General features: G+C 39.4%; 1 protein-coding gene across 3 annotated transcripts in view; it reads left to right on the top strand.

Annotated features, from left to right (window-relative positions):
- Positions 1-19124, top strand: part of kdr (kinase insert domain receptor (a type III receptor tyrosine kinase)) — a 42630-nt gene that overhangs the window by 6224 nt on the left and 17282 nt on the right. For 2 of the 3 annotated variants that reach the window (XM_062038980.1, XM_062038979.1), the window contains exons 2-15: positions 1-29; positions 102-304; positions 408-529; positions 3788-3956; positions 4049-4218; positions 5921-6104; positions 6194-6314; positions 9517-9683; positions 9754-9910; positions 12163-12283; positions 12347-12458; positions 14159-14503; positions 17474-17620; positions 17686-17817. The exon at positions 1-29 is cut by the window's left edge and continues 65 nt beyond it. In XM_062038980.1, the coding sequence (XP_061894964.1) occupies positions 1-29; positions 102-304; positions 408-529; positions 3788-3956; positions 4049-4218; positions 5921-6104; positions 6194-6314; positions 9517-9683; positions 9754-9910; positions 12163-12283; positions 12347-12458; positions 14159-14503; positions 17474-17620; positions 17686-17817 (2179 nt within the window). The remainder of the gene's footprint in view (positions 30-101; positions 305-407; positions 530-3787; positions 3957-4048; positions 4219-5920; positions 6105-6193; positions 6315-9516; positions 9684-9753; positions 9911-12162; positions 12284-12346; positions 12459-14158; positions 14504-17473; positions 17621-17685; positions 17818-19124) is intronic. The other variant, XM_062038981.1, reaches the window with a different exon arrangement.

The following is a 19124-nucleotide window of genomic DNA, read 5'->3' on the forward strand; positions in this document are numbered from 1 at the left end:
AAATCCGACAACCTGGAGCTTACATGCAGGCACGTATATACGCCATTGGGAATTTTGACCTTACCAAACAACACCCTCTAACTGTTTCGCCACTCCGGCAGAGGTCGTCAGTACCTTGGGTGGTCCACCCCTCCTACCAGCACTCGCTTGTCCACCAGCGACTGCAGCGGGTCAGGACTCTTCTGCACCACGTTGCGGATCTCCAACGCCACCGTCAACGAGACGGGGCAGTACCAGTGCTCCTACCGGGACCTCCAAGTGGAGGATGGCAAGACTTCAGCGGCGGTTTACGTGTTTGTTCATGGTATAGCTGGAGGAGATGCTGATGATATATTATACATAGGAACTGCATGGTGAATGGTAAATAAACACAGTAGACTGAAGCATGCATTTTCTCCCGGCTTCAGACTACAAGGCACCATTTGTTCCTTCGGAGAAGGAATACGAGGTGGTGGTCATCCGTGAAGGCGAGCGAGTGGTCATTCCGTGTCGAGGATCTCTGGAGAATCTCAACGTGACGCTTCACACTGTAAGAAACATGGATTTTAACTATTTTGTTCTTTAGGTCAGTGTGGCGCTAAAACACACACACGACGTACAAACAGCGTTTTGATCTACGTTACAAATTACACACATTGCCGATACATAGAAGGAATTGAATGACTTTTTGTCAAGTAATTTTCAAAAACGTACACGTTTTTTTTTTAGTTATCACAGTAGATGGAAAAGAAAAATTTAAATTGGGAGAGACAGGCTTTACTTGATGGTAACATACTGAACATCAGGGGGCTTGACCTTTTTCAGGTCAAGGGCCCCCAAATTGATGGGCAGAAGGAGCGGGGATCCCCACTCATATATATGGTCTATAAAATTATGTTTGTATTTTACATTAAACTGGTCTTAAATGTACCTGGATATTTTGCAATACTAACAATATTCAAATAATAACAGTATTGTGCCGCTAATAGTTAGCTGGCAACTATCGCTCTAATTGCCAGCTGGCAACTAGCATGCTAATTGCAAGCTGACAACTAGTGCGCTAATCACTAACTGACAACTAACACCCTAATCACTAGCTGGCACTTGTTTGTTAATTGCTAGTTGAAAACTAGCGCGTTAATTGCTAGCTGACAACTAGCACGCCAATCGCTAGCTGACGACTAGCGCGCCAATCGCTTGCTGACAACTAGCGCACCAATCGCTAGCTGATGACTAGGGTGTTAATTGCGAACTGACAACTAGAGTGCTAATAGTTAGCTGGCAACTAGCATGCTAATTACTAGCTGACAACTAGTGCGCTAATCACTAACTGACAACTAACACCCTAATCACTAGCTGGCACTTGTTTGTTAATTGCTAGTTGAAAACTAGCGTGCTAATTTCTAGCTGACAACTAGCGTGCCAACGGTTAGCTGACAACTAGCACGGCAATCGCTAGCTGACGACTAGCGCGCCAATCGCTTGCTGACAACTAGCGCGCCAATCGCTAGCTGACAATTAGGGTGTTAATTGCGAACTGACAACTAGAGTGCTAATAGTTAGCTGGCAACTAGCATGCTAATTGCTAGCTGACAACTAGTGCGCTAATCACTTACTGACAACTAACACCCTAATCACTAGCTGGCACTTGTTAATTGCTAGTTGAAAACTAGCACGCTAATTGCTAGCTGACAATTAGCGTGCCAACGGTTAGCTGACAACTAGCACGCAAATCGCTAGCGGACGACTAGCGCGCCAATCACTTGCTGACAACTAGCACGCCAATCGCTAGCTGACAACTAGGGTGTTAATTGCGAACTGACAACTAGAGTGCTAATAGTTAGCTGGCAACTAGATCGCTAATCGCTAGGTGACACGGGTTCGTTAATACCTAGTTGAAGGCCAGCGCTTCAATCGCTAGCTAACAACTAGCGCGCTAATCACTAGCTGGAAACGATGAGGCTAACGATGAGGTCACTCATCGTTAGCTGGCAACTACAACGCTAATCGCTAGCTGGAAACTAGAGCACAAATTGCTAGTTATCTTACATGCTATCATGAGTATAATAATATAATCATTTATTTATGTTATATGTTATTATTTTTCCACATTCGACGATATGACAATGTGTTGACTCAATGTGTATGTGTATTTGTGTGGAAGAATTTCAAGGACATCTGCAGTACCTCTGTGGACTCCTGGCCAGTGAATAATTGATTGTATTTTTTATAAATCACATAATTGAGAGATACTGGACTTTAAAAAAATAGTAGTTTTTTTAAAGTCCAGTATCTCTCAATTATGTGATTTATAAATACCGGTAACAATTTATAGCACGTGAACAGCAAAAATTATACAACACGGTGGTTAAGAACGCAAAAGACACATTTTTCTCCACAGTAATTGCAAACAATAACAATAAACCCAGAGTCCTTTTTGCAACAATTAACCATTTGTTTAACTCTGATTTTAATAATATACCTCGCACACAGACTCCCTTTGTGAGCAGTTTCCAGACCACGTATATTTTTATATGAACACCACACAAGGGTTAACCCTTGTGTGGTGTTCGGGTCTGTGGGACCCATTTTCATTTTTTATTAAAAGAAAAATGATACAATTACTTAATTTTTCAAACTGAGACTCACTGACTTTGGCTCATTTTCTGTGAAGAACATATATCAGAATACATATTTAATGACCACACACCATACACCCCCCCTACACATTTCTATTACATATAGTGGACCTAATAGAAGCTAATAGAAGTGTGTACCACACACACACACACACACACACACACACACACACACACACACACACACACACACACACACACACACACACACACACACACACACACACACACACACACACACACACACACACACACGCACACACACAGCAGGCCTAGACAGGAGGAGGACAGAGTGTTGGTACACAGAACATCAGAGGGTCAAATGTGCGAGAAAATGAGAGCAGACAGTGTTGACAAACAATGTTGCAACCTTGTGTGGGAACCGCAGGTGCAGAAACACAAAAGAAGAATCCCTGTGGGATGCAGAAACTGGCAGATACATTTTCCGTGCAACTTTCATATTGTTGTTACTCAGCCAGCGTTTGTGGGTCTGATGCACCCGTTGCATTTTGTAGCTTTTAATGCCTCACAATCAAACACTTTTAAGTTAAAATACTGAACAGATGTTTATTGGGATAAGGTAAACATCTGTTCAGTATTTTAACATACAAGTGTTTGATTGTGAGGCATTAAAAGCCACAAAATGCAACGGGTCCATCAGACCCACAAACGCTGGCTGATTAACAACAATATAAACATTACACAAGGGTTAAAACAAAATCAAGATGGCCTTTTCTTTCACAAAATTCACAAAAAAATGTATAAAACCAAAATAATTACAAAATTGGGGCTTCCATGCTTTTCAATGAAAAGCAATCCAAAATTAACATTATAATTTTGATAACATTAAAACATTTAAATTAAGTAAAACGATAATTATGTGACTTGAAATACAATGATATTACTTAGTTAACATGATGTTTAGGTGTAAAAGTTATGATAGCATGTTAAGTTTCTACATCCGATTCTGCACTTCCATCATTCCATGGACACAACATTTTGCTGTGGCTACAGAAAAAAAAAAGCACAGAGCGTCATAATTTGTGTTAGAGACCGGGAACCATATTTGGACACCAAAAACAAGGCAGTCGAAGCAAAATATGCCATTATTTATATGATCTTGTTTTGTCTGCCTCTCTCCAAACTCTGCAAATCCCCTTCTCTGTCAGAAGTATCCAGACAAAGAATTTCAGCCTGATGGCAAAGATACCCTGTGGGACGCCAGGACCGGTTTCACCATCCCCAGTCACCTAATCAGCTACGCCGGCGTGGTGTCCTGCCAGACTCGAATCGAGAACGAGACCTTCAAGTCCCCGCTGTACATCGTTGCGGTCGTCGGTGAGTGAGTTTAGGGTAAAAAGGAAAATAACAAAAACGCAAAGGGTCGGACCGAAGAACAATGCCTGCGTCTTCCCCTCCCTCTTCCGCAGGATACAAGATCTATGACCTCACCCTGACCCCCACTCGAGTCAGGCTCTGTGCCGGCGAGCGGTTGATGCTGAGTTGTACTGCGCACACTGAACTCAACGTCGGCATTGCATTCAACTGGACGCACACCGGTCTGGCCTTGGACAGTACCACCGATACCCACACACAACTGGTAGTTATCTATATCTATATATATGTCTGTCTAGCTAGACCAGGTGTCTCTAAGGTGCAAGCCAAGGGCCATTTGTGGTCCACAGCTTGTAGTCTGAGGGAAAAAAATTAAAGACAGCCCACTTTAGAACATGACGAAGAATGTTTAGGGCTACTGTCATCCCTCGTTTATCGCTGTTAATTGGTTCTGGACATGACCGTGAACAATTATTTTCCCCGAAGTCAGAATCATTCATTATAAATCTAATATTTTCACAGCTACCGCTTAAAAAAACTGTTTACGACTTTTTAAATACGTTATTTAACATTATCAGAGCCCTCTAGACATGAAATAACACCCTTTAGTCACCTTTACACTTTTTTAATGCACTTTAGCAATGCTGCTTGAGGCTGAGCCAATCAGTGGTCACGATACTGAACAGCATACTCTGATTGGTTTGGTCTCCTCATTGCCAAGACTACCTTTTTGTATTGATATTTGTAGTTTATGAAGTTATTTATATGCATTAAAATTAGGGATGTCTGATAATATCGGACTGCCGATATTATCGGCCGATAAATGCTTTAAAATGTAATATCGGAAATATTGGAAATGATCAGTATCGGTTTCAAAAAGTAAAATGTATGACTTTTTAAAACGCCGCTGTGTACACGGACGTAGGGAGAAGTACAGAGCGCCAATAAACCTTAAAGGCACTGCCTTTGCGTGCCGGCCCAGTCACATAATATTTTTTTCATACACAAGTGAATGCAAAGCATACTTGTTCAACAGCCATACAGGTCACACTGAGGGTTGCCGTATAAACAACTTTAACACTGTTACAAATATGCGCCACACTGTGAACCCACACCAAACAAGAATGACAAACACATCTCGGGAAAACATCCGCACCGTAACACAACATAAACACAACATAAACCCAACATAAACACAACAGAACAAATACCCAGAACCCCTTGCAGCACTAACACTTCCGGGACGCTACAATATACACCCCCCGCTATCCCCTAGCCCCCGACCTCAACCCCCCCCCCCCCAAACCCCGCCCACCTCAACCTCCTCATGCTCTCTCAGGGAGAGCATGTTCCAAATTCAAGCTGCTGTTTTGAGGCATGTTAAAAAAAATAATGCACTTTGTGACTTCAATGATAAATATGGCAGTGCCATGTTGGCATTTTTTTCCATAACTTGAGTTGATTTATTTTGGAAAACCTTGTTACATTGTTTAATGCATCCAGCGGGGCATCACAACAAAATTAGGCATAATAATGTGTTAATTCCACGACTGCCTCTCTCCAAACACTGCAAATCCCCTTCTCTGTCAGAAGTATCCAGACAAAGAATTTTTGATATCGGAATCGGTAATTAAGAGTTGGACAATATCGGAATATCGGATATCGGCAAAAAAGCCATAATCGGACATCTCTAATTAAAATGCATAATTTAGAACAAACACATTGTAGAATGTACTTTTAAAAAATATAAAAATACCCCCCCAAAATCCACAATATGGTGAAGCCGCAATGTGGCGAGGAACTAAATAAACTAAAAAGAAAAATAAAGGTTACGAGAAAACAAATTTGGCCTGAGTACTGTAACATATTTGATAATTACCTGTAAGCTCCTTAACCTACAGTAGACTGATTTATTCAATCCATCTGTCCTCTTTAAAATTGTGTCCTCTTTGTGTTTTTCCCCGAAGGCCCCAGAGAGAGTTTCAGGGCCCGCCCACACCACAGCTCACAAGAAGAAGCTGTGGAACTCGCTGGAGTTGTCCAACACGCTCATCGTGGACAACGTGACGGTGGAGCACTCTGGAAAATACGTCTGCACTGCCTCTAGTGGACAGATGGATATAAGCGCATCGGCCTTCCTCGTCGTTTACGGTACCTTGGCGTTTTAAAACCACAACAACAGACCCGAAAAGGCTTCTGAGTTTGTGACGATTCCTGTAATATATTTTTGATTTCTGCAGAGAAGCCTTATATTGAAATGAAGGAGCCATGGACAAAGGTTTGGGAGGTCAATGTGGGGGATCAGTCTTCCACAGTCATACCTGTCAAGTACTCGGCATACCCTGAACCCAGCTTTAAATGGTAATCCTTGTTTCCACTTTATATACTTTACTGACACTTAACATTTTAGCGGGCAGTTTATTTTATTTTGTCAGGGGAGAAAATCATAGAAATGAACACTGAAATATACTTTAGAGTAGTCGGTGGCTGATCCACTAAAGGTTTGCGTGTACTAAAACGCGTGCAAACTTGATAGCGCACAGGATTGCGTCTCTTCAATGAACAAATTGCCGAACGCATTCCAATTAGCGTGTCTGGGTTCATGAATATGCATAATATATGCTGATTATCAGAACACGCATTAGTAGGAGGAGGAGGAGATATAAATATAATCATTTAGCACTCGCTTTGAGATTTATCACACCTAAAAGTGTTCTCCAGCTGCTGTTTTGGGTCTATATTTAGCGCGTCTGGAATGTGCGTGCAAACTGGCACATTTAGGCACAAATGCCCTTGGTCAGAAGGAGGAGAGGTTCTCCTGTGATCATGTCGACAATCTACATATCTTTGTCAGAAATGACAAAATATGAGACATACCTCTGCATAAATTTCATATTGGAGCTGATGAATGACTTACGGGCTGATTTGGAGACAAACGAACACCAAAACCATGTCTGCTGGTGTTTTTTTAATGGTGTTCGTTTTTTATATTAAGGTAAGGTAATATTAATGTATCTCCTATATGATAAAACATCTTACAACATTAATTTTCTTGCCTCTTGCTGTGGATCACAAAATCTAATTTCCCTTCTGGGATCAATGAAGTACTACCTAATCTAATCTAATCTAATTGCCGGTATTGTGGCAAAAACACCAGGTTTGCAGTCTTCCAGAGTGCACTTTTGGGGTGCTGAAAATAGGTTCTGTTGTCTAGTTGTTCTTTCTCTCTTGGCTCTAGGTGAAGGCAGTCACACTCCCTCCCTCTCCGTATCTGCCCTGCTTGCCTGTGTCTTTTCCTGTCTTGCCTAAATTTTAAGAGCCTCTCTTTCTGCGCTGTTCTCTGAAATCCAAACATCTAAACATGGAATTGATAAACTGGAATCTCAACTCAATTGAAAGGGTCTTCTTGATGAGGACCAGAAGTTTGGGGGAACCTGCCTGTCCTGACGGACTGATGGTAAAAATGGTGGGTCCTTTGCTTTCCGTCAAGGACGTAGAATATAGCTATTTGTAACTCTGATCACAGGGCATCTGCTGATTGAGCTGAGCCTTCCTTTGGTGTAACGACAAATTTGGGAGACGATGGCAGCCGTTCAAAGGGCCTAAAAGCTGCTTGTCGCGATGGACGGTATGGGTAGGGCTGTGGGAACACAGACTGTGGCAATCTCGGAATTAAATCACAAACTCAATAACATCATGGAGAGGCATTCTGGAATGCAAAGATTGATCAACTTGAGAGCCAGAATGGACGATTAATATCAGACAAACCATTAGAATGTGTCTGCTCACCTGGAAAACAACAATAATTATCTACAATTCGACTCTCTGCAAATGGCCTTGTCGAGGCCATGCCGTAAACATCCCAGCAAGGAAAGCACAGTGATAGCTGCTCGGAATTCCTCCCTCCTTCAACAACACCTGAGAAGTTGAACTCTGTTCACCATGCCTGCAGAGCGACTCCAGGACTCCATACACACACATACCATGGACTGCCATACATAGATATGCACACATACCCCCACCCCCACTCCACGTCTTTGCCAACGCTTAACCCTTTGAGGTGCAACGGATGGCTGGAGCAGCGCCAGAAGGGCAGCAGCTTCCCACCGTTTAAGGGGCGCTGTAAGTGGCGACCCATCAGCGTTCCTGATCTGTCACCATGTGCAATGTACACTATATTGCCAAAAGTATTTGGCCACCTGCCTTTACTCACATATGAACTTGAAGTGCCATCCCATGGAATTGTCCAAAATGTTTTGGTATCCTGGAGCATTCAAAGTTCCTTTCACTGGAACTAAGGGGCCAAGTCGAACTCCTGAAAATCAACCCCACACCATAATTCCTCCCCCACCAAATTTCACTCGGCACAATGCAGTCCGAAATGTAGCGTTCTCCTGGCAACCTCCAAACCCAGACTGGTCCATCAGATTTCCAGGTGGAAAAGCGTGATTCATCAGTCCAGAGAAGGCGTCTCCACTGCTCTAGAGTCCATTGGCGACGAGCTTTACACCACTGCATCCGACGCTTTGCATTGGACTTGGTGATGTATGACTTAGATAAAGCTGATCGGCCATGGAAACTCATTCCATAAAGCTCTGTGCATACTGTACGTAGGCTAATTGGAAGGTCACATGAAGTTTGGAGCTCTGTAACAACTGACTGTGCAGAAAGTCTTTGCACATGCACTTCAGCATCCGCAGACCCCTCTCTGTCAGTTTATGTGGCCTACCACTTGGTGGCTGACTTGCTGTTGTTCCCAAACTCTTCACTTTTCTTATAATAAAGTTGACTTTGGAATATTTAGGAGCGAGGAAATTTCACAATTGGCCCCGCGACCCCAAAAGGGACAAGCGGTAGGAAATGGATGGATGGATGGATTTGTTGCACAGGTAGCATCCTATGCAGTTTGACGCTGGAAATCACTGAGAGTGGCCCATTCTTTCACAAATGTTTGCAGAAACAGTCTCCATGCCCACGTGCTTGATTTAATACACCGGGCCAAGTGATTAGGACACCTGATTCTCATTAATTGGATGGGTGGCCAAATACTTTTGGCAATAGAGTGTATGTCTGTAATTTTGTTGTATTTTTTAAGTGCAATGACAATACATTTCTCTCCTATCCTGTGCTATCCTATCCTAGATTGCAATTATGTATTGCAGAAAGGGTAGTACAGATTATAGTTGTGTGCTGCATGTTCAACAACATTGCAAAATAGCACAGGTTGGAGCAAGATAACATGAATGTGAAGGGAAATGAGTGTCTCCATAGTGACAGCCCGTATAGTCCATGCAAAATCCTCCAACTTTTGCACTTGTTATCAATTGCACACGCAGTCTTAGTAGATCACCCGCAACACGCCCACTAATTGTACACTCAATGTTATAATTTGCTCACGCTATTTATTTGGGATCTTGGCATATCAGGCCCTCAGAGTACAGTTTGTGTAACAGTATAAATGTACTATTCATTGCAAATAGGGAGTCAACACAGCCATTGTTGACTAAATATGGTAACACACATTTGTACGGTAGCAAGATCCTCTTGTCTTATGTCTTTCCAGGTTGAAAAATAGCCTCCCGCTGAAGGATGACTACAGGATCAAGCAGAGAAGCGATGCCCTCATTTTCCGTGGAGTCACGGAAACGGACGCGGGAAACTATACCATGGTCCTGACCAACAAGATCACCAAAGAGGAGCACAAGAGATCTTTTCAGCTTCTGGTCAATGGCACGTAAATCTCTTCTTTAATGACTTTCTGTATTGTGGACAGGGGTGCTCATTCTGATTCCTTCTTCAGTTCCTCCTTCTATCATTGAGAAGGAAGTGGCGGTGGACACGGACGTGTACCTGTATGCAAGCAGCCCCACGCTCAGGTGCACCGCCCGCGGCTTCCCTACACCAGCACACATCCAGTGGCAGTGGATGTCCAAAGACGACTGTCCCGAGGCCTTCGTGTGAGTCACAGCTGCTCTTTGTCAACAGGTTGTTTGTTTGGGATAGGCTCTTTGGGCTGTTGACAAAACAAGGGAAGAGACAATGAGGGACACCGGTTTGCGGAGATGACGCCGCGCTGCGTCCTTTTTTAGGACATGGAGTGTTATCACTGAGTCAGAACAGTTTGCTATAAGATACAAATTGTTACACAACAGCCTCCTTAGGTATTCAGTCCTTCTGCTTATCTTCTGTCCGCACATCCCACAACTTCCTTTTGTCAGTCTTGCACCGTGTTTCCTGTTGTTGCTCGTTTTACTCTTTTTTTTCTTGTTGCGTCTCCTGTGCCTGTTTTAGCTGAACTACCCCACTTTAGCTCAAAAATGGAACACAGAAAAACTACAACAAAAGAGGGAATCAAATGGTCATCAGGGAAAGTTTTTGCCCAAATTTGGGCATTGTAAAACATTTTTTTTCGATTTATTTCAGTTTATTGAGCAGGATTACAAGACTTGTTTCTTATTAACGGTGTGGAGGTGTGACGTCAGGGAAGAATCCTTTGCATTTTAGTAAGGATCTAGAGGGGTCTCAAACTCGTTTTAGTTCAGGGGCCGCATAGAGGAAAATCTATTCCCACTGGTAAAATCGTGGCATAATAACTTAAAAATAAAGACAACTTCAGATTGATTTCTTTGTTTTACTTTGGCCAAAAATAGAACATGCACATTGTTTGAGTTTGAGTTTGAGTTTATTTCAAACATGCAAGCATACAACATGATACATCACAATTTCCAGTTTCTCTTTTCAACATGTTCGAAAAGGAGTAGGAAGAAGCAGAGCTTATTTAATCCTACCCCTTTTCTTTACATAACAGTTGCAAAACTTTTTGTTCACTTCCTGTTCACAATTTATTCACAATAAACTCCATAAGTAATCACAATAAAAATAAATAAATAAATAATAGTAAGAATTTGATAATAATAATTGGTGAAGTAAGTCATATTTCATATGATGGGATAAGTAAGATTACTTTAAGAATGAATGAATGGGTGGATGAAATAAATTGAGAATGTTTGTCATGGTTCTTCTTCTTTGTACTTTGTAAACACTTTAAGTTTGAATAGTTTCTTGAAGTTGTGTAAATGTACATGTTACAAATAATCCTCTTGGCAAAACACTTTAAGTTAGTTAACATTTCTGAGGAAAAAATTGTTGCAGTTTCAAAAAAAACATGAAGAACACAATGCAGCTTAGACTTTGTCTCAGTATATTTACAAAGCCATTAAACTGTAAGCACTTTTTGTTTAGTAATCTCATGTTGGCGGTTCACCATTAAAAAACGTGTTTGGAAAAGCAATTGAGTGTTTCCTCAAACCGCCGCATTGGGGACATCCACAACTGCCACAACACATTCATTTATCATCATTAAAATATTAAACTTATGATATAAACAAAACAATGATCAAAATGACACCATAACTGAAATCAATGTAACATAACTACAAACTTAACCAATGTGAACATGTTAGATTTAAGCATAAAATAAAATAGAACAAACAACAAATATAGAAACACACATTTTTACAATGGAGTTCATTGTGCGCATCGCGACGTCAACCAATTGCAAGCGCTGCATGGAACTCTGATTAAAAAGATGATGGTCATGTTGACTGAAATGTTTGCATCTTATCGTTTTGCTGTTTTATCCGTCAAGTGAATAGTTTACAATGGAAGAAGGTATTGTGCGTTGTTTGTGCTGCCATTCACAACAGGAGCAGCTCATTGCGTGTACTTGCGCTGATTGGAGTACCGGCAGCCAATAAAATGGGGCGCTTAAAGTCAGCTGACACATCATCTTTAACCAGTGTCATGTGTGACCTGGGTTAAACTTGAATTGCGATTGCAACATCCATTAGACACATTGCAAAGCAGTTTCTTTCATTAAAAAATTGCAGCTCATTTTTATACAAACTCATCTTGCAGGCCGGGGGCCGGATTAAACCTGTTTGCGGGCCTAATACGGCGCACGGGCCTTACATTTGACACCCTTGATCTCGATAAATGTAACTTCACTGGTACAGGCCACTTGCATTGGGGCCCAGCAAGTTAAGAATTTGTGTTCTTTTTAATGAACGTTGAGGAACAGTATCACCTGTGTTTTAAAGTTAGATGGATATGTTGGTCATTTTTTGGCCTTGGGGGAGGTCTCCGCTACAGTGAGGGCCATCTGCACGAATGGTTTTAATATCCTTCAACATTTTTTCTGGTCAATTAGACCCGGGCTGCCAAAGGCTGAGATGCCGTTACTGCATTGTAAAGCTTGGCGGGATATCAACAACAGCACTGGACACAACCCTGTGGAGCGGATCTCCACTGACGTCGATCACGACCACAAGGTAAACCCTTCAACAACGACGTCAACAACATTGCACAGCACTCACTTTTGCAATTTTCCACAGAAAATTGTGAGCTCTTTGAAGATCCAGAAAGCTGAGGTCCATGCTCTCTACCGATGCATGGTGGCCAACAAAATTGGAGAAGATTCACGCGTAATTTTTTTCCACGTGACACGTGAGTAGGCTCGTCGTGTGAGAACTAACTGTGTTAGTTATCAGTTATAATAATACATCATGTTGGATGTAGACTACATACAAACTAACTGTGTTAGTTATCAGTTATAATAATACATCATGTTGAATGTAGACAACATACAAACTAACTGTGTTAGTTATCAGTTATAATAATACATCATGTTGGATGTAGACAACATACAAACTAACTGTGTTAGTTATCAGTTATAATAATACATCATGTTGGATGTAGCTAACATACAAACTAACTGTGTTAGTTATCAGTTATAATAATACATCATGTTGGATGTAGACAACATACAAACAAACTGTGTTAGTTATCAGTTATAATAATACATCATGTTGGATGTAGACAACATACAAACGAACTGTGTTAGTCATCAGTTATAATAATACATCATGTTGGATGTAGACAACATACAAACTAACTGTGTTACAAAAAGTTATCAGTTATAATAATACATCATGTTGGATGTAGACAACATACAAACTAACTGTGTTAGTTATCAGTTATAATAATACATCATGTTGGATGTAGCTAACATACAAACTAACTGTGTTAGTTATCAGTTATAACAATACATCATGTTGGATGTAGACAACATACAAACTGTGTTAGTTATCAGTTATAATAATACATCATGTTGGATGTAGACAACATACAAACAAACTGTGTTAGTCATCAGTTATAATAATACATCATGTTGGATGTAGACAACATACAAACTGACTGTGTTACAAAAAGTTATCATTTATAATAATACATCATGTTGGATGTAGACAACATACAAACTAACTGTGTTACAAAAAGTTATCAGTTATAATAATACATCATGTTGGATGTAGACAACATACAAACTAACTGTGTTAGTTATCAGTTATAATAATACATCATGTTGGATGTAGCTAACATATAAACTAACTGTGTTAGTTATCAGTTATAATAATACATCATGTTGGATGTAGACAACATACAAACTAACTGTGTTGCTTATCAGTTATAATAATACATCATGTTGGATGTAGACAACATACAAACTGTGTTAGTTATCTGTTATAATAACACATGTTGGATTTAGACAACATACAAACTAACTGTTACAAAAACTTATCAGTTATAATAATACATCATGTTGGATTTAGACAACATACAAACTAACTGTGTTGCTTATCAGTTATAATAATACATCATGTTGGACGTAGACAACATACAAACTGTGTTAGTTATCTGTTATAATAACACATGTTGGATTTAGACAACATACAAACTAACTGTTACAAAAAGTTATCAGTTATAATAATACATCATGTTGGATGTAGACAACATACAAACTAACTGTGTTAGTTATCAGTTATAATAATACATCATGTTGGATGTAGACAACATACAAACGAACTGTGTTAGTTATCAGTTATAATAATACATCATGTTGGATGTAGCTAACATTCAAACTAACTGTGTTAGTTATCAGTTATAATAAAAATAATGTTGGATGTAGATAATATACAAACTAACTGTGTTGCTTATCAGTTATAATAAAACATCATGTTTGATGTAGACAACATACAAACTAACTGTGTTACAAAAAGTTATCAATTATAATAATACATCATGTTGGATGTAGACAACATGCAGACAACTAATACTCTCATTGTGATGTTTACGTTGCGCACTCGCAGGAGGCCTCGAGCTGAGCATGTCCCCGTCCAACGACCCTCTGGAGGAAGACCGCGTGGTCCTACGCTGCAAGGCGGACAGGTTGGTGTACGGCAACCTGACCTGGTTCCGCGTCGCCAACCAGTCCGAGTCGGCACTGGCGCCGTCGGTGCAGCCGTGCCGCTCGGTGGCGCTGCAGCGTACGCCACTGTCGCGCGCCGCGCTGTCCGGTGAGCACGGCGCCAACCTGACTTTGGAGCTGCTGCTGCCCAAAGCCTCCCGCCAGGATGAGGGCATGTACGCCTGCCAGGTGGAAAACATCAAGACCAAGGAGAGAACCTGCCTGCTGCGTCATCTGTCTCTCAGAGGTGGAACATTTACGTTCTATAATAATCTGCCATCATTTTGATTAATTTAATGACTATGTCTCCGATTTTAGTGAACATATTACTTAAAATAAGCGGTCTAAAATAGAGGTGTCCAAAGTGCTTGTTTTTTGTTGGTTCTCGGCATATTCTAATATTACTATTGATATATATTCGATATTACACAACAGTCGTCCCTCGTTTATCGTGATTAATTGGTTACAGGCCCTACCGAAGTAAATGAATTGCCGCAAAGTAGGAATCATTTTTTATAAATCTAATATTTTCATAGTTATAGCATTAAAAGCTGTTTATGCCCTTCTAAATACTTAAAAAATATATATTATCAAAGTCCTGTAGACATGAAAAAACACGCCTATTGGGTAAAACGCACACTCGTTTTACCCAATAACGTAGCACTGACTCTCCTCTTTTACTTGTAAGAAATAAATAATACGTACTGTAAAGTAATATAGACTTATACAGACACGCATATATTTAGTTGTTTTTATTTATTTTTTAATTTTTAATTTTTTTATTTTTTATTTTCTATTTTTTGTATTTTGTATTTTTTATTTTAATCAACATAAAAAACACAAGATACACTTACCATTAGTGCATCAACCCAAAAAAAACCTCCCTCCTCCATCCACACTCATCCACACTCATTTACACAAAAAGAGCTGTCTCTTTCCGTTATTAAAAACTTCTGGTTCCTACAATATAGAATAATATAGTCTGCAAGGGTTACAGTCCTTAAAGTACACCTTATTGTGTGTGCTGGTGGTCCACTAACATTTTCATTAATTACTATTTTTTAAGTAATTGTTTTTGTATTGTTTTACTTTCTTTTTTATTCAAGAAATTTTTTTAAAAATTTTTTATTTATCCTATGCAATTTTATCTAAAATAATTTAAAATAAAAAAATAAAAAAAATAAAATAAAATAAAGGACCTTATCTTCACCAGACCAGGTTGTCAATGAAATCAGATTGTTCAAAAGGGTTCTTAAAACCAGGTCCAGTTCAGGTTATGTCCAGATCGGGCTCAGCAACACACACCTTCACCCATGTACACTGAAAACCAGGGAACACAACAGGTTGCATACAATCCACAAACAAAAATACATTTTCAAATTAAGCACCCATGTACAGTCCAGATCACATCCAAGTCGGACTCAGCAACTCACACCTTCATTTTTGTACACTTGAAATAGGGAATACAACAACAGATTGCATATCATATATAAACAAAATTACATTTTCAAAATAAGCCTTTTAGGACTTCCCATCTTTTTTTATGTTTTTTGGCATCATTATCGTTTTCAACCATGTAACTTTCTAAAGTTAAAAAATACTGAATAAATGTTTTGAAGAAAAAAATACTAAGTGAATATCTGTTTTTGGCCTTAAAAATAAACCTTTTACAGAGTACTATAATTAAATTAACTAAATCATGACTGTCAATGAACTCTCCTAATATATATAGTTGTTAAACACAACCACTGACCTGTGAAAAATAAGGCAACTTGTTCAATAATGATGATGCAATACAGTACAGTATCTTAGATTTATTATTTTAAGTTCATTCAGTCATTTTAATGCCATTAATATGTACATTTTTTTTACTAATAATAGGCCGTAGTCAAATGAAAAAAATGTAAATAAAATTGTAACATATTTTGAAAAAAACATGATAGAGTGAAGCCACAAAATTTAAAGCACAAAGTGGGACGACTGTGATTGATGTTAAGAACCCTGCTTACCTCATTATGAGGCAGTACAATGGCATCATTAGTTATACTTTTAAAAGTATGTACATTTTAAAATATGTACAATTGTACATTTTATATGATTTATTAATTATATTTTCTTGTATTACGATAATAATACACTGTATAATTATATTGTATGTAATAGCTATTTCAGTGCTGCTTGTTGACTGACACAAGCCAAAATGTATCGTGTCATACAAAAGTAGCATGTAAAGATATATTCTAGTATTCAGATTCATGACATATTTGAATTTGGATTAATCATGAATAATCACAGGTTAATACTTGCTCGTATACTTTTAATGAACTTCAAAAAAGACCCCAATATTTTGACACAATGCAATTTTATTGTCAGAATGTCAAACATTTTTTAAAAGTTTTACTTGAATGCACAATTTTATTTGTTCAAAACTTGCTAACAGTTTTATATTATTTAGTCCAGCCACAGGGTATTTTGAAGTCAAATTTGCCATTCAGATTCTCCTCCTACACTGCCTTTCAGGTAGCTATTCACGGTTAAGGTAAAGGAGCATGTGCTGTCAAAAATAATAATAAAAATGATAATAAAATAATAATCTGTGTATACATGATTAATGCAAACATTTTTTGTGGTTAATCACATACACTATTGTTCAAAAGTTTGGGGTCACCCAAACAATTTTGTGGAATAGCCTTCATTTCTAAGAACAAGAATAGACTGTCGAGTTTCAGATGAAAGTTCTCATTTTCTGGCCATTTTGAGCGTTTAATTGACCCCACAAATGTGAAGCTCCAGAAACTCAATCTGCTCAAAGGAAGGTCAGTTTTGTAGCTTCTGTAACGAGCTAAACTGTTTTCAGATGTGTGAACATGATTGCACAAGGGTTTTCTAATCATCAATTAGCCTTCTGAGCCAATGAGCAAACACATTGTAGCATTAGAACACTGGAGTGATAGTTGCTGGAAATGGGCCTCTATACACCTATGTAGATATTGCACCAAAAACCAGACATTTGCAGCTAGAATAGTCATTTACCACATTAGCAATGTATAGAGTGTATTTCTTTAAAGTTAAGACTAGTTTAAAGTTATCTTCATTGAAAAGTACAATGCTTTTCCTTCAAAAATAAGGACATTTCAATGGGACCCCAAACTTTTGAACGGTAGTGTATGTTTTAACTTGTTACTTTGAACAGTCCTAATCTATTCATATCTTTTAGGTCTTGAGGCCCCAAGGATCCTCAACAACTTTACGGACCAAAAAGTCAACGTGAGCGCCACCGTCGTGCTCCTGTGTGACGCAGCCGGGACGCCGGAACCGACGATGTTGTGGACCAAAAACAACCACACGGTGGTGGAGGGCTCCGGTAGGACATACGCTGCCAAGTCTGTTCAGTTGTTTTGTGGCTTTAGACGTCTCAACGTATTCCAGGCGTGATCCTGAGCCGCAGCAGTCACGTGCTGACCATCCAGCGTGTGAAGAAGGAGGACGCCGGCTTGTACAGCTGCTCTGCTTGTAACAGCCGCGGATGTGACAGCGCTCAGGCCTTCTTGACAACTGAAGGTGAGTTTGAAGATCAACAAGAGCTAGAACCTTCTCTGCAGATGCCCAACATCTGTGTGGCAAGGAATGTAATTTCTCTTCCCCATGGCACCTCCATTCTTGCTAGGTTAGTTGGTAGGAGGGGCCAAGAAAGATTTTTTTAATGTTGATTTAATAAAAAATTAAAAAAATATTTATTTAAAAAAAAAAAAAAAAAAAAACATTTTAGTGCAGATCCAGATATAAGTGCAGGTTTGGGTCAACTTGAAGCAAAAACTGTGTTGTAATGCACATAACCACTACCTAAAGGACTGGAGTAGAGAACAATGTCTAATTGGGAGGTGAATCTTTGGGCACCTAACAATTCGATCCGATTCCGATTCCTGGGGTGACGATTCAATTCAACATGATTCTTGATTCAAATCGATTTTTGCAATGTATTATAATAATTATAGTGAACGTTTTTCAAGACAGGTTACAAGTTTAAAAACGTATTCTGGTTGCATGGAAATGGCTTGAAAACATTTTTAAAATGTGTTCTTATTAAAAAAAAAAAAAAAAAAAAAAAATATATATATATATATATATATATATATACATTTTTTATAAATCTTTGAAAATCATGAATACACTTAGAAATGGGATCAGTAAAAATCGCAATATTTTTTGTGCATCTACCAAAAAAAAATAAGCCGGTCATGGTCTGGGATAGGGCAGCACGGTGGCACAGGGGTTAGTGCATGTGCCTCAAAATACGAAAGTCCTGAGTAGTCCTGAGTTCAATCCCGGACTCAGGATCTTTCTGTGTGGAGTTTGCATGTTCTCCCCGTGACTGCGTGGGTTCCCTCCGGGTACCCCGGCTTCCTCCCACCTCCAAAGACATGCACCTGGGGATAGGTTGATTGGCAACACTAAATTGGCCCTAGTGTGTGAATGTTGTCTGTCTATCTGTGTTGGCCCTGTGACGAGGTGGCGACTTGTCCAGGGTGTTTACCCCACCTTCCGCCCGAATGGAGCTGAGATAGGCTCCAGCACCCCCCTTGACCCCAAAAAGGGACAAGCGGTAGAATATGGATGAATGGATGGTCTGGGATAGGCCTGGGCGATGTGGCCTAAAAATAAAATCCCAGATTTTTTCACCAAAAATTCGATTTACGATTTTTGCTGATTTTTTTCGGTACGTTTTAGAGAAACCATTGAATACAAATGACAGAGATACTGTAATTTAAAACAAGTATTTTCTTTTATTTAATCAAAAACTGGTAGTTTGAAATGACACTGCATACACTGCATTTTACTGTACCATACTTACTAAAAATTCAGATTTG

This window comes from Entelurus aequoreus, linkage group LG27, assembly GCF_033978785.1.
Source record: "Entelurus aequoreus isolate RoL-2023_Sb linkage group LG27, RoL_Eaeq_v1.1, whole genome shotgun sequence".
In the NCBI taxonomy this organism is placed as follows: Eukaryota; Metazoa; Chordata; class Actinopteri; order Syngnathiformes; family Syngnathidae; genus Entelurus; species Entelurus aequoreus.